The 26,142-nt window shown below is 49.0% G+C and overlaps 6 protein-coding genes and 2 pseudogenes across 7 annotated transcripts; 4 read left to right on the forward strand and 4 right to left on the reverse strand.

Moving 5' to 3' along the window:
- Positions 1-220: 220 nt before the first annotated feature.
- On the forward strand, positions 221-7,613 carry LOC121596721 (VWFA and cache domain-containing protein CG16868-like). Its single transcript, XM_041921908.1, has 4 exons — positions 221-1,188; positions 1,253-4,183; positions 4,906-5,182; positions 5,252-7,613. The coding sequence occupies exons 1-4, from the start codon at positions 793-795 to the stop codon at positions 6,214-6,216; spliced, it is 4,569 nt and encodes a 1,522-aa protein (XP_041777842.1). The 5' UTR covers positions 221-792; the 3' UTR covers positions 6,217-7,613.
- Positions 7,614-7,869: 256 nt separating this feature from the next.
- Positions 7,870-10,460, forward strand: LOC121596609 (coiled-coil domain-containing protein 93-like). 2 transcript variants are annotated; one of them, XM_041921708.1, is made up of 8 exons: positions 7,870-8,091; positions 8,165-8,373; positions 8,459-8,909; positions 9,022-9,060; positions 9,134-9,441; positions 9,512-9,625; positions 9,689-9,894; positions 9,957-10,460. In XM_041921708.1, the coding sequence occupies exons 1-8, from the start codon at positions 8,008-8,010 to the stop codon at positions 10,355-10,357; spliced, it is 1,812 nt and encodes a 603-aa protein (XP_041777642.1). In that variant the 5' UTR covers positions 7,870-8,007; the 3' UTR covers positions 10,358-10,460. The 2 variants fall into 2 exon arrangements, with proteins under 2 accessions (XP_041777642.1, XP_041777643.1); XM_041921709.1 differs by lacking the exon at positions 9,022-9,060.
- A 6-nt stretch (positions 10,461-10,466) lies between these two features.
- Positions 10,467-10,701, reverse strand: LOC121596613 (protein BRAWNIN-like). The gene has a single exon (XM_041921712.1). It carries the CDS (start codon positions 10,699-10,701, stop codon positions 10,498-10,500), a length of 204 nt encoding a protein of 67 aa, XP_041777646.1. The 3' UTR covers positions 10,467-10,497.
- Positions 10,467-11,186, reverse strand: LOC121596612 (small integral membrane protein 4-like). The gene is made up of 2 exons (XM_041921711.1): positions 10,919-11,186; positions 10,467-10,845 (listed from the first exon to the last, which is right to left on the reverse strand). Exons 1-2 carry the CDS (start codon positions 11,073-11,075, stop codon positions 10,760-10,762), a joined length of 243 nt encoding a protein of 80 aa, XP_041777645.1. The 5' UTR covers positions 11,076-11,186; the 3' UTR covers positions 10,467-10,759.
- LOC121596608 (U3 small nucleolar RNA-associated protein 18 homolog) lies at positions 11,086-13,502 on the forward strand. Its single transcript, XM_041921707.1, is given in 3 exon segments — positions 11,086-12,479; positions 12,482-13,370; positions 13,373-13,502. Coding segments are annotated over 3 exon segments (2,088 nt in total). The 5' UTR covers positions 11,086-11,363; the 3' UTR covers positions 13,456-13,502.
- Positions 13,503-13,515: 13 nt separating this feature from the next.
- LOC121596611 (replication factor C subunit 3-like) lies at positions 13,516-14,795 on the reverse strand. Its single transcript, XM_041921710.1, has 2 exons — positions 14,109-14,795; positions 13,516-14,036 (listed from the first exon to the last, which is right to left on the reverse strand). The coding sequence occupies exons 1-2, from the start codon at positions 14,697-14,699 to the stop codon at positions 13,551-13,553; spliced, it is 1,077 nt and encodes a 358-aa protein (XP_041777644.1). The 5' UTR covers positions 14,700-14,795; the 3' UTR covers positions 13,516-13,550.
- A 273-nt stretch (positions 14,796-15,068) lies between these two features.
- LOC121596231 lies at positions 15,069-17,165 on the forward strand (annotated as a pseudogene).
- Positions 17,166-18,561: 1,396 nt separating this feature from the next.
- Positions 18,562-19,724, reverse strand: LOC121595584 (annotated as a pseudogene).
- Between the last annotated feature and the right edge of the window lie 6,418 nt (positions 19,725-26,142).

The following is a 26,142-nucleotide window of genomic DNA, read 5'->3' on the forward strand; positions in this document are numbered from 1 at the left end:
ATCCTTGGAAGTATTCTATCTCTAAAAATTCCTCTTAAATTGTTTGAAACAGAGTTTTTAGGCTAACTTTTTCATTTTAACAATATTAACTACTAAAATGAAGAAAAATAACTTTTGAAAACGTCATCGCAAATGTTCAGCTATGTTTACGTCGCGCACACAGTTCGGCTCCGATGACACGTGCGATACAGCCAAGGGCTACCTTCACGCACCTGTCAAAACGCGCTCGCAGCAAAGCAAAGCACATCGCGCTGAGATTAGTTTTCTGTTTTTATTTTAGCAAAGCTTGATATTTAGTGCCAAAAACTGTCGAAAACTTGCCTCTATACGTTCCTAGTTGCCGCACGAAGGATGTTAATTCTTCATTTGTTGTGTTGCAGCGAAAACTATGGCACCAAGCGTCCATCGCACAAGCATCGTATCTTAGGTCTGTGACACGGGGTGGCGAAAACACTGCCAGATTCCATCATCGTATGGAACAGCTTCCCTTGCTGCCTCTACATTGCGACAAATTCATCCCCAGTACGGACATTACACATAAAGTCGGTAAAGTCGCGATGCGTCGATAGCGGAAATGCAGCAGATTGCACCAAAGATTCAGTGTAAGGAACTTTCCATTTGATGCCTGTGGAAGACAACATTGTTTACTGTGTGACTGTGTGAGTGTGTGCGGGTGTGTGCGTGTGTGTGAAGATCGTGCTGCGTGTGTTTGTCCCGTACCCGTATGGGTGGTACGGAGGCACGAAAGAAAGCCACTGTTCCTCGGGATAAAACCGAACCACCGCTACTACGATGAAGCGACTTTCCTACACCGTCCAGTATTATTTGGGAATGTTGGTGGTGGTGGTGCTGCTGCTGGGGCCGATTCCGCAACGGTGCCAGGGAGCGCTAGCGTCCTCTAGCACAATTTTTGTAAATAGCCTAGTTCCATTGATAAGCAATGTAAGTGTAAGCGTACCGATAAGTTCCGATAACAAACGAGTGCCTTCGGTGGCGGTGATATCTTCTCCTACATCATCGTCACCCCCGTCTACGTCGTCCGTGACACCTGCGATACCTGTTACCGGTAATGCGGCGACAGCATCTACCTCCGGTCCCGTGGAATACGGGATCCAGGAGCTGGCGAAATCGCTCGAAAACACCTTCGATCACATCCGAAATGGGGAGCTGAGTGTCACAAATGTGCAGGTGAGTCCCAACGGAAAGATAGACCTATTTGCAGTTTTCTCATTATTTATTTTCCTTCTTTTAGAAACTGTACGACAACATGGAAATAACCACAACGATACACAACGATGTGGAGCTGCTGGAGAGGATCGCTCTGAAGCTAACACGGAAGCTCAACCAGACCATTGCGGTGATTGAAGAGCTGCGCCGGTACATCCAAACTACCGGCACGAAGTACGGTGCCAAGTACAACACGCTCCTCAACCCGTGCCCGTACAGTGAGCTCATCAACCCGTGGGAAGACGAAGCACCATTCGATTTGCAAAGCTTCATCCAGAGCACGAAGCAGTCGAACGTGTCCCTTACCCGACCGTACTCTGCTTCCGGCGATATCTTGGTGAGCGGTAGTGGCGCTAACAACAGCGCCGTTACCGGGTTCCTCGACTTCAGTGCCTTTCCGGCAAATGCGGACTCCGATCGTCCCAGGATCCGTGTCACCGATCAAACGATCGACGACAATAACGCCAACCTGCAGCAGCTCTTTGCCGAACACAGTGCGCACTTGGATGAGCATTACCTGAGCTATCGGCAGCAGTTCTACCTGTCCTCGTTGGATCATGCCAGCGCGTACAAATGCCACTACTATCCCCGTGATGGCCGGCTGAAGGCACTGTTCCTATCGGCGGTGCGCAACAAGCACGTGCTGATCCTGCTGGACGTCGGCAACACGATCACGTACGATCAGCTCGAGGTGGCGAAAGCCATCAGCAAGTTTGTGCTGTATCTGCTCAACGAAAACGATCGCGTTGCGGTGGTAGCGGTCGGGCAGCGCGTCATTACGTCGGACGACTTTTTCGACTGCCGCGCGGCGAACCGGTTTGTGCGCGCAACGATGGACGAGAAGGATCGGCTGGTGGATTTTATCGATTCGTTGAATCGCACCAAACAAACGACGGATCATGCCGCGGGCTTTCAGTACGCGTTTGATGCCTTTTCGGACATTTACCGTACGCATGATGATGAAGTGCCGATCGTTTTTCTGTACCTTGGCCGTGCGCTGTTACCGGCCAGCTCGGCGGCACCAAAAGCCATCCTGCAAACGATTCACGAAGGTCAAACGCGCCTACCGTATCCGGTCATCATCAACAGTTGCTTGATATTGCTGGACGAACGGGAGGTGGCACAGGAGAAGCAGCTGATCGCTGACATTAGCACCCAAAACTATGCCCGCTACAACCTTTCCCTGGTAATCTATCCGGCGGGAAAGATGGTCATGATATCGAAGCATTCGTTCGATGCGCAGCGTTTCATAGTGGCGCTGATGGAACCGTTTCTCAGTGCGGGCCGATTCATCGAGGAGCATTTGCGGATCCATTTGCCGTACTATGACGCGTCGCTGCAGGATACCCTCGTGACGGTGAGCTATCCCGCCGGAACGCATGGACTCGTGGGGGTGGATCTGTACCTGAGCGATCTGGTCGAGCACGTTGCGTACTACCGGCAGCAGGATGATTCGTACGCCTTCCTGATCGATGTGCAGGGCAACACGATCATGCATCCTTCGTTCCCGCGACCACTGGCGGCACGGGGAAGCTTCTACATTACGAACATCACGCACCTAGAGCAGGAACATTTCGCACCCGCCTTCAAGCGCATGCTGGCCGATCCGGAAGGTAATTTGCGTATCAATCACTACGGCACGAACCGGACGACCATGTACTACTGGAAGCGAGTGTACTCGTACATCGTGTGCATCGTGCGCACGCTGGATGTAGCGGAGCCGGACAACTCCCTGACCGTCGATGGCGCCTCCCGCACTCTGCACGCACCGATACACTACCTTCACCCGGGCGCAGAAACGCCCGACGGAAGGAATAGTGTGGAGTACAACTTTATCGCCGCGAGCAGTGTCACCGCGAAAAATCTGCTCTCCACACTGCTGTACCATCGTATCGATATATTTCCACCTCAGCTGCAGCGACCGCCCGTCGAAATGCTACCGTCCGGTGGCGATGGATCGCTGTGCAGGCTGGTCAAGCAGCTGGCTGTAGCGGACGCTAGCACGCTCTACCTCAGCGCTTCCTCGTTCCAGTCACCGTTCACGCACATTCGCAACAACCGTGAGGCCGGCGCGGGCGAAGAGGTGAACGTGCGCACCATTCAAAACATAATGGCGTACCTGAGAGACACGTACGGCAAGCTGCTGTTCGCGAACCCGGGCCTGCAGCCGGACGTGCGCAGTGATGTGCTCGCGCTGCTGCAAATTCTCTTCGACTATCAGCTGCACCACGTGCAGAGCAATCTGAGCCGGTACGTGGTGCGACGGTATGCGGCGACGGTGAACGGTGTGCTGCAGACGTTCCCGGGCGGTTTGCTCGATACCGATCTCGAACCGACCAAGCGACCGTGGTTCGTCAAAGCGATGGAGTACCCGGGGCGGTTGGTGTTCACCCAGCCGTACCTGGATGCGGGCGGGGCCGGTTACGTCGTGAGTGTGGCGTACGCCATATTCGAAGGTCGCACGGGAGGTACTGCCACCCCGTCCGGCAACACTCCGCGCCGACCGATCGCCGTTGTAGCGATGGACTTTACGCAGGCATTCTTCTACAAACTGTTGCTCGACTCAGCGACGGTTTGCAGCATGGATAACATCAAGTGTTTCCTGATGGACGATCGAGGCTATCTGGTGGCGCATCCGATGCTGGCGGATCCGCCGCTGCGGCCCGGGAATGCGCGCCGTCCCATCGAACACATCACGCACAAGGAGTCGCAGGTGGCGAACGACATTCTCAACCACAAACAGTTGGTCACGAAGAAGATGTGCTACAACTATGTCAATCGGACGGTGCAGCGGTTCTATCAGTTCAATATGAGCCTCTCGGCATCGGACGTCATCACTAATCTGATGTACGGCGAGAAAACAAAGTACCAGATAACGCTCATTCCGGGCACGAATATGTTCCTCGGCATAGTCAACTCGACGAACGATGGTGGTGCCTTCTGTCCTTGCAGTACGGTAAGTAGAGCCATATCAATCTTTGTGTTTTGTTTTCGTTTAATTTAGTGTTGGGCTTCATAAATCTTTCGTTGAGATTCATTTATATGGATCTTCAGTGGTGACAGATTTGAATCTCGGATCGACTCTTCAATGATTCATGAATTTCGAAAGATTAATGAATTCCAAGGATTCATGAATGACGAAAGATTCATGAATCTTCAAGGAATGATGAATCTCAAAAGATAAATGAATCTTCAAAGATTCATGACACTAAAAGATTCATGAATTTATAATATTCATAAATTCATTAAAATTCATATATCTCCAGGGATTAATGAATCTTTAGAGATGTATGATTTTGAAAATATTGTATCTGCGCGATTCCACCTAACAACATGCCCGTCGTGGGTTCAATCCTCGCCTCGCATGGACCGTATCCCCATAGCAAGACAAACTATCCGGCTGCGTGGTACTTGCCAAAAAGTCTCTGAATTCTATGTAGGCTAACATGACCACGTAGGATGCCAATAAGAAGAATAATGATAAGCTCAAGCTCTATGAATCTTTGGAGACGCATGAATCCCTAGAGAATCGTGAATCTTTTGAGATATACGAATCTCTTGAAATTCATGCATGTTTTGAGATTCATGAGTCTTTTGAGATTCATTCAGATTCATGAATTTCAATCAGATTTACCCAACACTAGTTTAATTACATATTTCTTTTTATATTCTTTATAGGTTGGCAACTCCTGTCTGAACTGCAATCGGATGGAGCAGACGGAGTGTGAGTGTCCGTGCGAATGTCCACTGGACTACGGTGTATCAGAGCAGGACGGTGGCTGTACGACGGTACCCAAGCGTTCCAAAACGGCAGGAAGCTTCCCGGTGCCGCTCTGCTCCCCACTGCCCGAGGAGCTTATTTCGATGAACGCCATCAACTATGAGGCGGATTACGAGCTGAAGAGCTGTACCAACATTAATTGTGAGGATTACCAAACGCAGAGCGAGTGTATGGGTAAGTGTGACAGCAAAGAATGTTCAACAGGTAGAAACTTACTGTTCATATCTTCCCTTTTTTGCACAGGATTGGTCGGCTGTGAATGGTGCCAGGTGGATGTGGATGGTGAAAATCGACTCAACACACCGTTCTGTACCGCCCAGTTGGCCTGCTTTAACGGGGTGTTTGGAGCGCCCACACCGTACGGTGATGCCGCCTACACTGGCAACAACATGGAGTCCATTTTGCCACCCGCGTACAGCTCGATTGGGCCGGTCGCTGGTGCCATACTGGCGCTCTGTCTTGTGGTCGGTTTTGCGATGTACTGCTTCCGCCAGAATGCCGATCAAAGTGGAGCGTCGGAGCATTTGTACGACGATCTGGTCGCGGATCACTGCCACGGGCTACCGCTGTCCCGTTTCGATCTCGACGATGGCAGCCCGTCCGACGATTGTGACATTAGCCGTACCAATGCGAAGCAAAATCTGCTGCTCAACGGGCAGCACAACGCTAACTACATGATTATTCCGAATGTGGCCTCACCGTACCAGATGTCGGCGGACTATCGGCGTCCGAACGGGGGTGGTGGTGGAGGCTCGTCCGATCATGGTTACTCCACCATGACGCACCACGAGGAATCGGAACACCTGTGCCTGTCCAATGTGGATCCGCAGGGAATAGCGACTGCGCACGGTGGTGGTGGTGGTGGTGCGCACGGGGCCGGTTCTGGCGGCAAACGGCTCTCGATGTCGGACAGTGCATCGATCAGCACGTCCGTTTCGAGCCCGTACAGCAACCATACCGGCGGTCCGGGCAGTTCCTTTCTCTCCAAGCCGCCGATGCTCAACGAGTCGAAAATGATCGGCACGACGATCGATCGGTTTGCGGATCCGACGATGCAAACGCTGCTACCGTCCCCGACGTCCATCTCGAGAACGGGAGTGATGGGAACAACGACCATTCTGCCGCCGGGATCGCCCATCTCCGGTACTACCAGTGGACATCACATTCTCGTCCCAGTAACCGTCCATCGAAATATGGAAATTTCTTAGTTTGAAAGCGCTTAAGAGCGGAGAGAGGAAAGCAACAAGGAAAAAAGGTACCTTTTGTAACCTTTACATTTACGCCACACGATACAGATTTCTGCATCCGCTGTTTTGTAATGACGGATGCGTTTAGTCCATTTTATAGTTTGTCGGCATTCCTCTCACCAGTTTAGTTGTATTACCGTATGGCAAAGGATGTCAATAGCTTAACCCGCAACAGTTCAATTCCTCTCAGTAGTACTTCATTCCAAGAACTCAGTCGCAACCTCATCGCAACAGTGCTATTATAAAGTTATCATTTAAATCTTATCCCTCCTCCTGACAAACGATCATCGATCATGTTAAGTCTTAACCATAACCGTCGCTTTACCCAAGAGACTGAGATTACCTTTTCAACGGGGAGGGAAATGCTTCCGTGAGCAGGAAATGTGCCGAAATCAATTTATATATAGCTGCCAACAAAAAGTAGTACTCTTCTACACACGACACTGCGAGCGAGCAGAGTTTTTTGCTCGCCCCAAACTAAGAGAGACGCTTGCCTTTACAGTGTATTTTTGTATTTGTTTAAGTTAGAGTTTAAGATGATGGTTATAAGAGCATATTGAAAAAAAAACAACAACACATAACACACCTGCTTGACGAATATCAGTGCGGACAACTAATACAGCTAATATCGTATTGCTAGGAACCGTAAACCGGTCGTAAAATTAGTGGCCCTATCAACTATATCCCCTTCACTCCTATCGCTCTCAGTAAAAGAGATAGGGAAAGGCTCAAGCTTGCTGTTCGTTTATTTTAACGCAATCGTCGGTAGCTAATGTTTGACCACCACCAATCGATTCACGATGCACTTAACATATCATTCGATTAGGCCGGCTTAACAGAGCCCTACATAGGAAGGAAATTCGTCCCGGTCATCACGGTGCACACACTTGCTTAAACGTGGTCGCATTCGTCAGTGTTTTTGTTTTAATTAGAATAAACACCTAAGTTAGCTGTCGAACGATCGCACCAAACCAACACGATCAATTTGGCGCCCGTACCGCCGGAAAGAGATCGGCCCAGTTACAACTATATCCAACTGCCAACTGTACGCCGCCACCCATCCAATTGTGCTTCCTGTTTTGATGTGCAGCTCTTTTTAGGTTTTGTAACATTACACACTTACTACTGTATATGTACAAATGGGATCGTGTGTTTTCCGAATGATTCGTGAGTTTTGTTTAAGGCTTACTATTAGGAGCGCGCGAACACATATTTATATATATATATACCTCTAGCGAATTTGGATTTGGAGATCCGCTGGTGCGGGAGAGATTTTGTAAACTTGTACGTAAAGTTGTTTCTTTTTTACATGATTAATAACTTTACACGACAAACGCTAAATAAATTTATTTAAACATATGTCGCCATTGAAGCTTGTTTGTGCAGTGTAATGTAACTCGTCCGAAAACAGTGTTAATTTTCCTCCCATTTTAAAATGTGTTTTTAATGCTCTTTTTTATGTTTCTTTAAAATTTTAAATTTTACAGCACCAATAAATTGCTTCGAAAAAAAAAAAACAAAACAACGCACCATTCGTGTCTATGTATTGTTGTTTATGTTTCGAGCTGTCATAGTTTGCGCTAGTATTGGTGCAATGTCTTGTTGATACTGTGACCGGGAGGAAGATGATGATTACATTGTCAAATCGGTGAACCACAGCAGGCACAGCGCCTCGTATCGGATGCCGATTATTATCGTCGTTTGCGCAAAAGATTCTGCGTGATTCAAGTGTGTAAAATCGTCCCTTTCGCCATGGCAACGAAGAACATCTTTTCCAAGCATCTTCCGAACGTGAAGCTGGCGACACGGTTCGACGCGGACGGGAACGAAATTCAGGTAAGCGCGGGAAGCCCCAGCAAAGCGATCGGGTTGTATCACTTTCCTCTCTTCCGGTCCACATCCCCATCAGGTGGAAAGGCGGGAAGATGAAGAGCAGAAGCGGAAGGAGCAGGATATTATCGATACGCTCGTCGGTGCTGGCTACTACCGGGCCCACATACAGGGCCTGTCCTCCTTCGACAAGATAGTGGGCGGCATGACCTGGTGCATCGAGGCCTGCGACTATGACGTCAATGTGGATCTGCTGTTTCACGAGAATCTTACCATCGGTCAGAAGATGTAAGTCAGCAACGACATTGGCAACATATCCGACCGTCATGCTACTAACGATAACCCCTTTTCTCCCTTCTCACCGATTTGCCAGTGCTTTGACGGAGAAAATTGTCGGTGTGCTACCCCGCATGAAGTGTCCGTTCCTGATCGAGCCGCATCAAATACAGGGGCTGGATTTTATCAACATTTTCCCGGTGGTTCAGTGGCTGGTCAAGCGTTCGGTGGAAAATCGAAGCAAAAAGGCGGACACACTGCGGAAGCTCGCGGCGACCCAGTTCCAGAACCACTGCACCCTCGAATCGGACCGGGAGCTGCAGCGGATGCGCGCCAAGCAGCTGGCCAATCTGCAGGCCATCGAGTCGAAGTATCTGCCGAAAAGAGGGTTTAAGCTGCGTAAAGCAGCCGGTGGCGGTTGGATACCGGTGCGCCCCAAGGATGTGACGGACCAGGAGACACCCGATGGAGCGTTGGAAGACGTGCTGGAGGCAGACGTGGACGGGGAGGAAGGAGATGAAGACGTATCAGTGTCTACCGAACAGGAGGTATGAATCTAGTTGGCAGTGGTTTGGTTTTTACTTATTCGATCTGTTGTTTTGCTTTTTTCTCTTTATTCTTTTTGTTTTTGCAATGCAATTTTGCTTTGTTTTTTTTTAGCTTAATTTTGATGTTTTGTTTAAAAATATCGCAAAAGAGGTAAATCTTTTCGTTATATTAATTTGTTACAGCTTTTTTCATATTTTTCTAACACTTTTGCACCTTTTTTCAGCACAAAATTTCGGTGGAGCTCACAGAAGCGGACCGTTCCACGTTGGCCAAAACATACGACAACATGAAGCAAACCCTTTCCGGCGAAGCTATCGAGCAAGTATCGGAACGAAATCGCATCAAAGCTCAGTTGGCGCTAAAGCTTGCGCTGGAGAAAAAGCTTGAACTCGCATTAAGCGAGTGTGAGCAGCTAAAAACGACTGTACAGGAAGAGGAACAACAGCTTAAGGAAGCTGGCAGTCAAAAGGAAGCCCTCGAGGAGGAAATAAGAAATCTCGACAATCTGGAAATTACGGAAGCTAATCAAAAGTATGCATTAACTGTTGCCGAATTTCGTTTTTGATCAGCTGTATTACAAACACGCTCTTTTGTGTTACAGAATACTTGACCACGTCAAAGAGCTGGTGCTGAAGAATGAGCGCATGAAGAAGCAGGAAACACAGTTTAAAGAAAATTGCAAAAAAGAGTTAGCAGAGTTACAGCAGAAAATTGAGTATGGATGTTTAAGTTATCGGGGCACAAACGGCAACTTAGTAATTTCGTACAATTTTTTCAGCAAAGCGGAAACATCAACCCCCGATGAGGATATGCTGGAGCTGCAGAGACAGCTCGATATGGAGTTGGAGCGCTTGAAGTCGCTTCGGCTGCAGCTTGCCAAAAAGAACCGTTCCTATGTGGCTATCAAGCGCCAGCTGGACACCGTACCGGATCGTACCGAGTTGGCGCAATATCAGCGAAGATTTCTTGAGCTATACAATCAAGGTATGGATAATTTCTCTCAATTCTCTGTCCATTGCTTAAATGGCTACATCATCCTTTCACAGTTAGTGCAAAGCATCGTGAAACGAAACAATTCTACACACTATACAACACGCTGGACGACACGAAGCTGTACCTCGAGAAGGAGCTGTCGCTGCTGAACTCCATCTACGATAATTACGCGAACGCCATGCAGACGCCACACTCGCGCGAACAATTCGTGCAGCAGTTCGAAACGATCGTGGAAGGCATTCGGGCCACGAAAGCGAAGCTGAAGAAAAAGTGTGACGACGAGAGAGCGAAACGGGACGGACTGAACGGTCAGCTGGTGTGTCTGATGGAGCAGCAGCGCAAGTACGCAACCACGGTCAAGCAGCTCACGATGGAATGCCAACGAAACGAGGCACTTATGCAGCACCTCAAAGCGCTGAAAGCATCTATTCAGCAGCAGGAGCAGCAATCGTAGGAAAAGGGAATCCAACCAAACAAAACCATTTATTGCATTCCGCCGGTACGTAGTGCGCTTAGGATGGGGAACTGAATATATACTCAATTACTACTTCACAATTTACCGATTTATCAACTAGTTCAACTTCAGGCTTTTATTTAGCTTCCCTGAGCAGGAGCTGAGTTTTCCGGTGGCTGTGCCACTTCGCGTAACCGTTGCATCTTGATTTCTCGCTCGACGTAGTAGTTAAGGTCTCGTAGCGGGTGATAGTACGTGTGCACTACTTGCGATCCGACAAACATGGACAGCAGCGCGGCTGCCATGAAGGACAGATACTGTCGCATAGGAACACCGGCCGGCATTGTTTACCGTTTTTTTGACTGTTTTCGTCCTTAATTTCACAACGTGGTGCACAGTGGCTTAGCCGCGCGGAATTGGTTCCAGCTGATGAAGGCGCAACTTTTCCTCCACGATTTCCTTTGCCTGTCGCTTTTTGAACGTATTATCTGAAACGCATAAAATGGGGTGGGGGTGCATTAGAAGACAAAGTATCGAACTGTTTCTCTGCAGAATGCTTACAAAAGTTGGTCTCCCCTACACGCCAGTGGATCATGGAAAACTCCAACGCCGCTCCGAGTCCGAAGAAGATGGGCAGGAACCGATAGATGCCCAGCGTTCGCTTACCGGGCCATCGATCCAAAAGCTCTTTCAGCGTTTTGCTCTTGCGAATAATCATTTAAACTAAGCTGAAGCCCAAATTCTACATCGATTGCAACGCGAGCGCTATTTCTGGGTAGCAAATGCACTTTTTACATAATTCGCTGTTGTTGACGTTCGGCTGGCACGTTTGACAGGGAATGAACGTATCTGAAGGGATCGTTCCGTTCCCGAAGGGGCACAACTAACAACAACATTCACACGTCAAATGTGACAGCTAGCCCGGAGCGATTATTTTTCACGTGTTTTGTGGTGTGTTCGGAACAATATCTGTTTCTATTTCATTTTTCGGCCAGAATCCGGCAAAATGACGATGGAAAGCGACGATGATTTGGATCACCTTGTTACCAGCCAAGTCAGTGAGGTGCGGAAGACGGTGGCCGTTGTGAAAACATCCAACGCGGATGATGCGCCATCCGACGAAGATGAAGCGGCATCAATCAAATCGGAAAGTGACGATGATGAAGAGACCGCCGGAGAATCATTGAGGCCTCCCCATACTGAGCTTCCAGATTCGGATGTGTCGATAAAATCGGAACCGGAATCAGAAAACGACGAGGACGACGATGCTGGTGACGCGGAGAAGGATTTGCTCATTTCCAACTACCTCAGCGCTCTAAAGTCTTCCATGAGGGAAGCGAACGATCATGGGGATGAATCGGATGACGAGGATGATGTGTCGATCAAGTCGGAAGTGTCCATAAAGTCAGAGGATGAAAGTGAAGATGAAGTTGGTTCCGTAAAATCTGAGCCCGTAACAGAGAGTGATTCCGAACTGCCGCAGGATGAATCGAACGAGATCAAGGATGAGCAGGAGGATGGTGCAAAGCTGCCCACTGCCGATAAGAAGCAGCAAAAAGACAAAAAGAAAAAGGAAAAGATTAAGGGCCAAGGTTCGGACAAAAAGGCGGCAGGAAAGTCACAGGATCGCTCAGTGAAGAAAGCAAAGGAAGAAAAGGTTTCGGTTCGCTCCGGCAAAATTAAATCGAAAGTATCGAAAAAGAAAGCTAAAGCATCCGCCATAGACCAGCCCGGTTCGATACAGGAAAAAGAGCTTATGTCGCTTGTATTCGGTGGCAAGGAGGAGCTCGTATCGAACTTAACTAAATCGGAAAAGAAAAGCGACAAAACCGACCCAGCACAGGGCGGAAAGAAGAAGAAAGCAAAGCAAACGCCCAAAAAACGGCGCGCCGTCTGGCACGATTCAGACGACGACGATGAGAATGATACGGCCAACATGAAGCGCAACAAATTCACCTACGACGAGCTGCCGGAACAGCTGACGAAGGAGCGCCGGCGTAAGCAGTTCGAGCAGATCGTGGGCCAACCAAAGTGGGCCGATCTGGATCGCGTCCGCGAGCCCGATTCCGACGAGGAGATGCTGCAGACGGTCGGGCACGTCGTGAAGGGTGCAGCGGCGTCCAGGGCCTGCCGAAGGGTATGATCGAGCTGAAGAAGCTGAAAAACCTGAACCGCGAAACGAAGATCGAAGGCAAAATCTCCTGCATCAACTTCCATCCGACGTCGATGGTGGCGATGATGACGGGGAACCGGGGCCTGGTGTCGATCGTCGCAGTGGATGGCGTGCGCAACGAGAAGCTGCACACGCTCTGGCTGCAGAAGGTGCGGATCAGCTGCAGCCGGCTGTCACCGGACGGGAACGAGGCGATCTTTGGCAGCTATCGGAAGTTCTTCCACGTGTACAATCTGCTCAGCGGTCAGAGCGATACGCTGAAAATACCCGAGCGCGACACGTGGCAGATGAAGAACTTTCGCATTTCGCGCTGCGGCAAGTACCTGGCGTCCGTCGGCGAATGTGGCGAGGTGCATCTGATGGACGCGAGAACGAAGGATGTGCTGCAAACGATCCAGCTGCGCTACACGTGCCAATCGCTGGCGTTTACGCCCGACTCGCGGTACCTGCTGTGCCACAGCAACGATACGGAGGTGAGCGTGTTCAGCCTGGAGCAGAAGCGGATAGTGAACGTGTTCCAGGACGAAGGGTGCGTTAATGGGTCGTGTATAGCGATCTGCCCGAATGGGCAGTTTGTGGCGACCGGCAGTCGACAGGGGATTGTTAACCTGTACACGCTGGATGTGACACTGACGGAGAAGCAACCGGTGCCGGTGAAGACGTTCAACAATTTGACCACGTACATCGATTCGCTCGCGTTCAATGCGACCTCGGAGTTGCTGGTGATCGCGTCATCGACCGTGAAGAATGCGGTCAGGCTGATTCACGTCAAGAGCAGAACGGTGTTCCGCAACTTCCCACTGCACATGACGCATCTGGGGCACGTCAGTGCGGCCGAATTTCTCCCTCGGGAGGATATTTAGCGCTGGGCACGAAGCAAAGCACTGTGCTGCTGTTCAGAGTGAAGCATTACCCAAACTATTGAGAATCGGTAAATAAAGCTAATGGCACGACCACTGTTTACATGTGTAAGAGATGTATGGTGTACTGTTTTAATTACAAATTGGAGCATTTTTTCTCTCAAAAATCATCCATATCCATTACCGACACTTGGTTGAGGAATTTCTTGTACAGCGCCATAAACTGCGCCACGAACGCTTCCAGGTGGAAAATGTGCTTGCTGCCCCGCTGCATCCGATGGTCGTACAGGCCGGCGAAGCTGAGCGTCTGCGTCTTCAGGCTCATGTCGCAGTTCTTCACTAGTATCTGCACCAAACCCTTGAAGATGATGTCCGGTGGAATGCCCTGCGACAGCAGCTCGTACAGACGTTCGCGCACCACCTCCATGCGCTGGGGCGTTTGCTCCTGCACGATCATGTTGGCCGTCTCCTTCAGGTACGTCTGCCAGTCCATGTCCGGTATTTCCTGGTTGGCGGTGAACGGGTACTGCATCACTTTGCACGCTTCCAGCGTGAGTATGGCGCGGCGTAGGTTCCGCTCAGACTTTTGCGCAATCCTGGTCGCCAGCTCGGGCGGAATGTGAAGGTTCTCCTTTTTGCAGATTGACTAAAATAGTACAAAAAATTAGGTTAGTACATTAATAATGGCAGGCTTATGATGTACACTGCTGCTACTTACGTTCATGATGGACACAATCTCATCCTCCGTCGGTGCCGAAACGCGTATCCCGAGGCAACGGCTCTTAACCGCCGGAATGATGCGCGACGTAGAGTTCACGCACAGTATCAACCGGCACGTGGCCACATATTTTTCCATCGTGCGACGCAGCGCATGCTGTGCGTCCTTCGTCAGCTCGTCCACCTCCGACAGTACGATCGTTTTGAACTCCCGCTGCCCCGACGGATCGATTTGCTGCGTTTGGGCAATCTGTTTGATCATGTCCGTGATGACGACCCGATCGTAGATGCCGACGTCGGACGGATTTACCTCGATGTGATAGTTACTGCTGACGGTCATGATTTCGATCTTTTTGTTCGACGGTGTGGTAAAATTCATCACCTCATTGCGGAGCCGCTCGACGCCCGGGCCGTAAAGCTCGCGCAGCAGACAGATGATGCGCGTTTTCTTGCCCGCTCCGGACGGACCGTAGAACATCAGGTGCGGAAAGTCGCCCTGCGAGCACAGATTTATTAGCTGGCTTGCTTGCGGTTTGTGGTAGTCCAGCTTTGCCAGTTCCCGCGGCCGGTAGCGGTCAACCCAGAGGGACATTTTGAGGGCTTAAATGTTAGAAAAGACACTGTTTTGAGATGGTTTTTAGTTGAGCTTATGTTTCGCTTGGTGCAATGTTGTGTGGACTCCGTTTGAATGGCGCGAATTTTTGACTTTTTTGACAACTCCACAATGACAGCAGCTGCGCTCCCTTTAGAAACGTCTACGGAATAACAAATGATAAATATCGTTCGTTTTAGAAGGAAATCATTTGCTTCATGTAATATGCATGTTTTAAAATTATTTATTATTTTTTATGCTTTTTGAATCACTTAAAATCAGCATATAATAAATACTAAAGCATTCCGAAATGCCTGCAAGTCTTCCACTGTGCAACCAAAACAAAGCTGTCATCCATATGTTGACATTTTAACGCACGTGAAAAGCTGCGAAAAGCCGGTGTCTGGTTGCTTTAAAATTTACCCTTTTCCGACAAATTGCTTCGCTCGTACCCGATGGCGATGGATCAAAAGGTGAACATTTCCGTATCGCTCTACCTCGACACGGCCGGCAACCTGTCCAAGGAGATCGACAGCGCATCGAAAGCGAACTGCAGCTCCGTCACCGTGCCCATCGTGCACTGGAACTACAATCGGGAGTTTGTGCGGGAACCGCTTCGCTCCAAGCACGGTCCCTTCACGCGCTCCGATCTGTTGCTGTCCTCTACGCAATGGTTAAACCGTGTGATTTGCCGGATCGGCGACAATCTCGACCTGGACTCACCGGTCGAGCACATACAGCGGCAGGCGGAGCGTACCATCCGGCAGGAGATGTCCTTTGCCGAGCATCTGGTGCAGAATGGGTACCTTTACACGAAGCTGTCCAGCACAAACTGTGCCAACTTTGCCCGCACGGTCGGCTGTACCATGTTCAAGGGAACGCTGCTGGTGGAAGTGCCCATCACGAACCCGAAACTCACACAGTACGGTTGGCGGCGCGACGTGGCGGAGGATGCGGACGCGACGGTGGAGAGCTCCTGGTGCTGGTGGAACACCTTCCGCTGCCATGCGGACTACAATCCGACCGTAAAGGTGGCCCTGGAGCTGACGGCGGACGTGCCGAAGCAGGAGGAAATCTTCCGCTGGCTGGGCGAACCGGTCGATGCGATCGTACTGCCGGCTAACATTTTCCTCACCAATGCCAAAAACTATCCCGTCCTTTCGAAGGCTCACCAGTCGATGTTGAATCTCTTCTACCGGACGTTTAGCTGCCATTTCATACTGAAGGCGAACCCGTCGGATGGCCATCTGGCGCATTACGTGGACTACATCAAGTACACGATACAGCACAACTACGTTAAGAATCCCTGCACGGGTACGAAGATTTGCTCCAGATCCCGCTGCAACCGCTGTACGACAATCTGGACAGCTTCACGTACGAAGTGTTCGAGAAGGATCCAGTGAAGTACATTTACTACCAGAACGCCATCGAACAGGCGCTGTTGGATCGGGTGCCGGAGGCGGATCGTGCCACAGCCACCACCATCATTATGGTCGTTGGCGGTGGGCGGGGACCGTTGGTGCGTGCCGCACTAAACGCTTCGCAAACGACCAACTGCAAGGTGAAGGTGTACGTGATAGAGAAAAACCCGAACGCGATCGTGACGCTGACGGCGCACATTAACGAGCTGTGGCGTGATCGGAACGTGGAGCTCATCTCGACGGATATGCGCGAGTTTAATCCACCGGAAAAGGCCGACATACTGGTGTCGGAGCTGTTGGGCTCGTTCGGCGACAATGAACTGTCGCCGGAGTGTTTGGATGGGGCGCAGAAGCACCTGAAGGACAGCGGGATCAGCATACCGTGCAAATCGACCTCGTACATTAACCCCTGCTTCGGCTCGAAGGTGTACAATCAGGTGCGGCTGCTCGAGCGCAGTCCCCACTGGAAGGATCGGGTGATCTCCTCCCGCCACATGGAGCAAGCGTACGTGGCGTATCAGAAGAATGCTTACCACATCGACAACCCTCAGCCGCTGTTTGAGTTCGTGCACCCGAACAGGGAGAGTGGCGACCCGATCGATAACAACCGGTACAAGACGGTTCGGTTCCGTGCTGCGCTGGACTGTGTGATGAATGGGTTCACCGGGTACTTCGACACGGTACTGTACAAGGACATTACGCTCAGCATACATCCGTTTACGCACACGAAGGGATTGGCGTCCTGGTTTTCGATGTTTATCCCGCTGACGGATCCGGTGCAGCTGCGCAAGGGTGACGAAATTACGGTACACTTCTGGCGGTGCGTTGCCTCGCACAAGGTGTGGTACGAGTGGAGCCTTAGCGCGCCGGTGGTGACGCACGTGCACAACATCGACGGACGGGGGCAACCGATATGGCAGTAGATGGACGATCTTACCTCAAACAAGACAGTTACAATCAATCAACACAGTGACGGGTGTTTCTTTTTACACGTTTTTTTTTGTTTCAAAAAACTTCAAAGAAGTAAAACAAACTCTTGTTCTTATAAATGTAATAAATATGACATAATTCATGATTAAGTAGTGTGATGGTGGATGTAGATGGAAGGAAAGAACATGGTTTGATCTTCCGGGGGGAGTAGACGTACCGTACGATCGATCGACGACGATAGGGTACAGGAGACGACAAGTATGGGACGCAAAAAGGGTTAAAAAGGGCCGCAGGACAGGAACGAGCCCTTTTCAAAACCAACCGCTGAATAGCTCGCTCGTACACAAGTGGAACCGAAGCCTCAGAGTTAATCATTTTCAGAAATGGAGGAAAGAGTGCTAAAAATCGAAACTGATAATGTTAATACGATACGATACGATAATGACTCGTTGCGATTAGATGAAATTAGCCCGAAATGAATGACCCAGCTGTACATTTCTAGTGAAAGAAATCTGATAGCGTTATCATGAAATGATATGCTATCTTTTCTAGTAAAATAATGGTTTTAATTTTCAGCAAGCGATTTGATAAAGATAATGAAGCATTTAAACTTCAGACCAGTGCAAGATTACAGCAATTAGTGATGATGAGGGTAAAATTTGGTTAAATACGGAATAGACTCCGATCCGACCCAATAATGTCGGAACCGGACTCCGGAGTTTCAGAAATCAGTTCATCTCAAAAAGAAACTGCCGCGACGGACGAAGCTGAGACTATAAGGTACCTATTAGTGATGGGCGGGTCGACCCAAACCTATCGACCTACCCGATTCCGATTCCGTGTTTATAATCAGTTCCGGAGCCGATTCCGAAGTTGGAACCGATTCCGATTCCGGAGCCGATTTCGAAGTCGGCTCCGGAATCAGAATCGGCTCCAGAATCGAATTTGTCCTGGGAATTCCAATTTGCTCCGGAATCAGAATTAGTTCTTGAATAGAAATAAGAAGTTTCAGAAGCGAAATCAGTCTCTCCATGAGAATGGATCGTTTACAAGTAAATTTTAATCTTTTGCGGCTATCAATACTTCGCATCATTGGACCCAAAGGCCTATTTCCTATGAGAAGATGCTGAAACCGACTTCGTTTCGAAGCCAATTCTAATTGTAGCCAATTCCAATGCCGGAGACGATTCCGATTGCAGATCCGATTCCGATTCCGAAGCCGATTGCGGAAACTGATTCCGGACCCGTTATCCTCAATCGATTCCAGAAATCTTCGGAACCAGCCGGAATCGATTCCGACGACGAAATCTTCATTTTTCTCATCACTACAAAATAGACAGTTGTGAATTGAAAGTGCTCGAGACAACACGTGCTTCGCAACAGTTGTAAAAAAATAACTTGAATTGATGTAAAAAAGCTTAAAACTGTGCTTTAGCATAATATAAACGTATAATAATATTTTCTATAGTGTTTATTTAACATTTCAACATTCCAGAAACGTTTACAAACATTCAGCACCGTACGCAGCAGCGTGAATCTTCCTCCTGGAACTCATCCTGGTCGATCGACCAGATCATTGCTCCACCGAGGCCTTCCCTTCGAATGAACTCACATTTCATGCGAATACTTTGCGGATCATCGTAGCTAACCCACTGATCGCCGCTAACCGCATACGGCACGTGCTGCTGATCATCCCAAATGCGCCCTTCACCAAACGCATCCCTCACCTCGTAGTAGGCAAGTGTGCCCTGCTGCTGTGTGTACGGGCCAGAGCGTCCAGCACCCGTGGCGGACGCCCGTGGCTTATAGTTGCCCGAGGAGCTCAGCGTGAACGTACGTCCGTACGCAGCTAAGCCGACGATCAGCTTCGACTTCGGTACGCCACACGCCCAATCCAATCGCTAACGCTAGCCTCAACGTTCAGCCGTCGCTGGTAGTCGGTTTCTACACTACCCAGGAAAGCGGAGCATTGTGGCCAGTGTAGCTGTCCCACGAGCCGTTGTAATCGTAGCTCATCAGCAGAATGTAGTCAACGTGGCGGGCAATACCGGACATGTCGTACGGCCGGTTAACACCGACCGACGTAGTCAAGAGCAGACCATTGCTGTGCAGCTCAGACGACAATGCAGACAGCAGCTGTACAAAGTTGCTCTGGTCGGAGCTGCTCTCGGGAAATTCCCAGTCAATGTCCACCCCGTTGAAGCCGTACGACTCGCAGAACCCACGCACATTCCGCGCAAAGCTCGCGCGTAGACTCGAGCTGGCCGCCACACTAGCGAACGCAGATCCACAACCGACGGCACCACCAACCGACACAAGGGTCTTAGCCTCGGATTGCTGTTGCGCAAGCAGTTAAAGCGGTGCATCGCATTCCGCTCGGTATCATCCTTCTGCACGATCGATCCGTTGTGATCCAGCGCCACAAACGCGTAGATAAGATGGGTGCACAGGTGCGGGTTCAGGTCGTCCACGGTGCATCTGCCCTTTCCGCTGCGATAGGTGGCCCAACCGCCGTAGAATCCAAATATAGGCTCTGTGGATGAACGTGTAGCACACAAGTGTGAAACTCACGACGCTATGCGATAGTAATGAATGCCTGACTCACTGCTCGGCATGTTAAGATGCTTCTGATATGAAGGGCGAATGTTTACTGTAAACAACGAACACTTTCGCTCCGCGACTGCGACTGATGATTACGTTTGTCGAACGTGGTCTATATATATAGCAGTTGGAACGTGTGCTTACCACAGTTTAATATTTTTGGTTGATATGGATTCCATTTTTCCTGGAAATATAATTGATAAACAAAGCAAACCTGAGCTGTTCTTCCCTCTACGAAACGGGGGAAAAGAATGTTAATCAGCTGCTGTGCAATTTCGAGCAGTTTCTTGGGACAGGCCACTAAAGTGCTAAAGTGCTCCAGTGCATCTCCAGTAGCGTTGGGTTTCATGAATCTTCTGTGAGATTCATTCATATGATTCTTCAGTGATGAGTGATTCGAATCTCGAGTCGAATCTCCAAAGATTCATGAATCTATAATACTCATAAATCTATAAAAAATCATATATCCCTTTGGATTAATGAATCTTTAGAGATGTATGATCTCCAGAATATTGAATTTGCCCAATCCCACCTACAACTTGCACGTTGTCGGTTCAACTACGTGGTACTTTCCAAGAAGTTTCAAAAGTCTGTATAGGCTGGCATGTCCACGTAGGTTGTTACGCAAAAAGAAAAAAAAGAATCATTCATCTTTCCAATCGGGATTCAGATTGATTGAATCATTCCAAAGATTCATTCAGATTCATAAATCTGAATTTGAACTACTCAACACTACACTAAAGTGCTAAAGTGCTCCAATGTATCTCCATTTCGCTCTCAGGCGCTGTGCTGGCGGGTTGTACGACCGTTTTGTCGTTTGGTCGTGGCATGCAATTGTCTGCAACTGATCGAACCGATATTCGCTGCCTTCGGTAGGCAGGAAATGGTACAAAACCTGCGCAAATTTTGCCCCGTTTCCTGCGCTTAACTTCAGAGCTCTCTGCGCAATGGTGAGCAGGTTTTTGGCGCCATCTATTGATTAATTGTTCTTATAAATGTATACAGAGTTACCTAGCTAATTCGGCACCGTAGGCAGTCGAAGTCTATAAAGAGCCTCCGAATATGCTGTGCTATAAAAAGTATTGAATGCATTTTCAATATCGTATACATGAGTCAGTGGAATATAACACACTTTATCAGTCGAACTAAACCGTGATGGCCAAAAAAAAAGTAAAGCAACTTCGTTTCGAAGCGTGCACGATCAAACAACGGCACCCCGTAGCGTCAAAAAAGGACTCCGTGCGGAAGTTGTGCACGTCTTATAGCCTGTTTCGGCATCTACAACATATTGGCACTATTAGACAACAATCGAAGCATCGAAAGAAGCACAGTTCCTATGGCCAACGACTCTATGGCGGAGTTGTAGCAATACCTCGTTGATACACAAGTGGCACCGAAGCCTCTTAATCATAACGTTTTTAAATTATCCAAGAGTGGGGGTCTACAGAGAAAACCTACCCGTTTTCGAGGATGGATTGCATGACAAACTTGAGAAGGGAGGTAAGAGAATTGTTCACAATAACTCTACTTGCGAATGTCCGTTCGCCAAGCGCATTTCCATAGATAATTGTAATGGCTACTTCTTCGAAGCTGATTCGCTACAGGTTGATAGAGAGGCTCTGCAAACCCTCCATCAAAAGGGACCATGGTGTTGGGTGCAATGTATTAGCGGGTTATCGGACTGTAGTCAGTCAACGAACCGGTTGAGGGTTTGGGCCGATTATTAAACCTAAGTGTTATTTATGTGCATCAGATCACGTTTCTGGAATTGTATGTCGCACGTTGCTCACAACACGACGTGAACAATGCCCGTAAACGCATGAGCAATTCTTCCAGCAGGCACTACGCTTCAATTACACCTGAAGCTCACAACAACAGTGAGAAGTGGCACAACAACTTAGGACCGCGCTCGGGCGCTATCGAAAAGGACAGCAGAGCGAACAACGTCGTTTTGAAGCGGAGTAGTCAGAGGCTACTGGAGCAGCCCACTCTCTTGAGTGAGAGACGCCTATTCTACCCACTGGAAATTGAAAGAGACACGGAAGGTGAACGAACTGTGGAAACGCTTCTTGGAAGAACACCTCACTGTGAATGAGTTGCCAGCGGCAATCAAACAGATGACGGGCAACAGCGTAGCAGGCTAAGGCAAATGACGCTCTGGAGCTTTTGAAGATGGGATCATACGGGATTAGTCAAGGTCATCCTCTGACGAGAAGATTACGACCAGAGGAAAGACTCAATACTACACAACAAAGTGACACAGATCTAGAACATGCTGTCGGAAAGCGGTTGAGTCTTACCAAGGCCTGAGTTAAGCTGACGAACTGTTAGCTCTTCAGTATTGCCTGCTATAGTCATGCAAAGTGCATGGTTTCGGGTAATGAAATCGGGTGTCTGGAACGATTATTTGGACGCTAATTCCTTCGCCACCAATACCTTGGTTAGCGTCTGGCATTGCCGTGCTTGGAAGGACATCTGTCCAAGAATTGGATTGATAATCAATGGGACAAAGGCTTATCCAGTGATGGTGAGGTCACCTTATGGGCATGGCACCTTCGTATTAGTAAACGGCAACAACCCGAATGACTAGAGGAGTTCTGTTATCTTGGAACGGCTGTACCTCGTGTAACGATACTACTAAAGAGGCAAAATCTGTAGGTAGCCTTCTCTCCAACATCTGCTTAGTGATCGATTGTGCAACCGTGACAACCATTGTTTTTGATTTTCGTATACATAAATTATTCCCAAACTTCCCAACCTCGTCATGTGATTTGATCGCTCATTCCTAATGACACTTATTTTCACACCTTCAATCTCCACCACCATGAGCTGCACTTGGCAGCTCATTCACGCCGGACAAGCTCGAATCTGTTCACATCCCTGCCGATAAGGATAACGACTACTACTAACGACTACCGGAAGCGTTTCCACACACATGACTCCAGCAGGGGCGTCGGGATTTGTGTGTATGTGTATGTGTGTGGGAAGCCCGGGAAGGAGCTTGTCTGCTTAAAGCACTGCGCACGTACGGGCATCAACTCCAAGGCCAATACCATGACCGTACCAATCCTGCCTTGATAATGGATAACAGTGCTATTTCACCACTTTACGAGTGTGTTATCATTCGGGCCCCTTTACAGTTCCGCAACACGCGTACCCACTGGGGAAGGGATGGTAAAAAGCGTGACTGTTTGGGGCGGAATCCGACGAAACACAGGTCGTGTATCTCTCCAAAGATAGTAGCGGCGGCCCCGAGAGCCCGAGAGGGGCCTCCGGTGGCGCCCTCGTACCCTTTAAGGAAGGGCGCTTTCCACGGGTGGGGGCCAGCAGCAGCAGCTGGAAACGACGTACGAGAGCGAGAGAGTGCAAGAGTGAGAGCACACATAGACATAGACACGTTTGCGCTTGTGAGTGAGCGAGCGAGAGTGCCTAACAGCGTGGGAGATGCTGCGCGCAAGCTTGAGATCAAAATCGTGAATCAGTTCGTGCTTCTACCATCATCATCATCATCATCATCACCACCACCATCGTCATCATTGGCATCCTCGATATCATTCAGAAAAACGGTTCGTCCATTACGGCTCTCCGGCGCGAACGCGCTCTCCGCGGTAAGCGTGTATATCCTGTGGTGGCTCTCCCGAGACTCCGAAGCGTCCCCGAAGCCGCACGGTGTACGGTGCGATGGATGGATGGGACACGCGTGTGAGTTATATTCGGCTTGCCGATGCCGAGCATCCGACGGGCGCCCGCGGCACAATGATGATCCTCGCCGTTCCTGAATGAAACGGGGCCCGACCAGTCCCGTCCAGTCTCGGGTAAACAAACAATCGCATCGGCAGTAGTGCCAGCAGCATCGGCAGCATCGGCAGCATCGGCAGCAGCAGCAGCAGCAGCAGCATATTAGCGCCAGGCAGTCGGCGTATCCGCGTGAGTGGCGGTTTGGTGTGTGTGGTGGCCACGGGATAATCGGTCAGTGGAAGACAACTGGTTAACAATATTTACAATTTAAGTTTTTAATATAAAACAGATATATTGGCTCTCCGATGGTTTATGCCAACGGCGTGTGAGATAGCCGCTCCGGATGCTGGATTTGGTGATGCCAACAGCGTGCTCGTCGTAGCAGGCGGTTTGAATTTGAATGTTTGTGTGTTGGTAAGGCCGTGTCACAGGCAGGCTGGAAGTAAAGGGCAGCAGTAAGCCATGAAGCAGTTGTGCGCGGTGATTTGTGTTGGTAAAATGCACTTCCAATTTAAGTGCTGCTTCTAATGGTTCCATAGTTCCAGCTGCTCCCTCCACAAGTGCATTTCTGTGTGAGTTTGTGCGTGTGTGAATAAGCGTGTTTGTATCGCTGTGTACTGGTTCAAGGCCAACAACCTCCCGGTCAAGGGGGGGTCTGGGGAGAGTCCCGAGGTAAAAGTGGTGATAAAAGCGCCAAACCGCGAACCACTTTGCGTGTGCGTCGTGTCGCTGTAGGAGGAAACCCGGTGGTGGCAACAAATTTATCTTGCAAGAAAAGTGGAAAATAGAAAGAGAGTGGATAATTAAATACAACATAATGAACTTCTTGAAGCGGTTCATCCGTGCTGGCCGGCGGTGCACTCCGTCTGCTAAAGTTTCCCTGGTGCCGTCCCTGGACGGACGGGCCGTGGCCTAAACCTGCGTTTCACAAACACACTAACTCGAAAGGCATCCGAGTGTGTGTGTGTGTGTTTGTTGGGAGTGTTTCCTGGCAGTATTCCCCCTCCACCTCACTCCCCTCCCTTTATTTTGTGCATCCCATCGGCGAGGTACGGTGTTGTGTTTCGCGCCCAGAGTGGGCCATTAGTGTGTGTGTGTTTGGGGAAAATTTATGTACCACAAACACCATCCGGCCATCCCATCCCTAGGCACGGTTAAAGCACTCTTCTGAAAGCCAGAGTGCATCAACAACAACAAAAACAGCAGCAGCGGTGTCAGTGTGTCGTGTCAGTGTCTGTGTGTGTGTGTAGTTTGTGAAGGATCCTGAAGGAGTTTGCTCTATCTTGTTAGTGAAATTGTTTCAAATTCCGTGTTGAAAGTTGCACCCTTCAACTACAGAAGCGAAAAGCGAGCAGGGTGAGTGCATTTCATACGAATTCCAACCACCACTTGTGCTTTGTGTGCGTGTGTGTGTGGGCTTTAGTGTGTATGTGAGAGTGAAATTCTCAGAAGAAAGCAAAGTTCGCCATTCGAGGCTTGAAACTTGTTGATTAATTCACCGGTCGCAAAGCGCTTGGCGCTTTTAAAACAGGAAATGAATCTACAGCCATTCGCCTGGCGGGGGGTGCACACTCTTGTTGGTGTCGATCTGTGCTCAGTGCATGCTACGATTAAGTGAGTGTGTCGAGCCAAGCAGTAGGGCAGCAAACTGGTGCGATCTAAGCCATAACACTCGTAACACTTCGTAACGGTGGCAGCCACAGAGTGAATGCACGGAGAGAAGCAATTAACACACATCGTTCCCTCATCCTGGACCTGGAGTGCAGTTGCAAGACGCAGGTAAACAAAATGCATACTAACGTAAATCGTTCAAAGCTATAAGACCACGTCTACGGCTATTCATCAATCATTTAGTTCGTGTAGTGTTAAAACTGGTGTTAAACCTCTGGAAAGGTGAGATGATGTTCCCTATTCTTTTTGTGATTACTGGCATTTCGTCGCCATTGCAATGATGATTTAATTTTACCAGACTGCTGTACGTTTGCGCTACAATTACCGGAACTGACCGGAATGGTAACCTTGAGCCCGGGAGTGTAATTCACACCGTTTGGCTGGCGAGTGTTCTGGGTAAATGTCAGATCAATCAACTGGCCATTCGTTTGCGTGACGAAATGGTGCACAAATGGCACACAGCCTCTGCCTGTAGCCTGTGTCGACAGATGATAAATGGTGCTTACGGGGGTTTAACCCATCACCGAGATGATTAAATGTAACGTATGCATTGAAAGCAATCGCATGTAAGCGATTGGGGCGGTATCTGGTGTAGAGGGATCGTTTTATGGCGCTTGATCCGGGATGGAAAGGGCCTTTTGGTCAACCTGATCAAGCACGGTTTCTTTTGTAAAGCTACGACCGAAAGATTAGAATTGCGACAATATGAGGAAAAGTCTTCAATAATTTATTTTCTTAAAGAACCATTAATGATCATAAAATCAGAAGGTAGAATTCAGTTATCAAACCTGTTTTCAAAGAGCAAACTTAATGCAAAGTTATTGCCTAAATATAGAGTTTGAGGGCAGAAAACTTCTATTTACTAAATAAGTCAGAACAGAATTATTGAACCAGATATGACCATAGTTCGGACGTATGTGAAAGGAATTCTGCACCTTGAAATTTAACTCGTCATAGGTTCATAAAGTCCGTTCTTTCTTGTAATTAAGTAATAATTATTGCAGATTATAAGTTAACCAAATTGAATTCACCATTAATTTCTTCTAAAATGCATGGACATAAAAAAATAGTCCTTTTCTCGC

This window comes from Anopheles merus, chromosome 3R (genome assembly GCF_017562075.2).
Source record: "Anopheles merus strain MAF chromosome 3R, AmerM5.1, whole genome shotgun sequence".
Taxonomy (NCBI): Eukaryota; Metazoa; Arthropoda; class Insecta; order Diptera; family Culicidae; genus Anopheles; species Anopheles merus.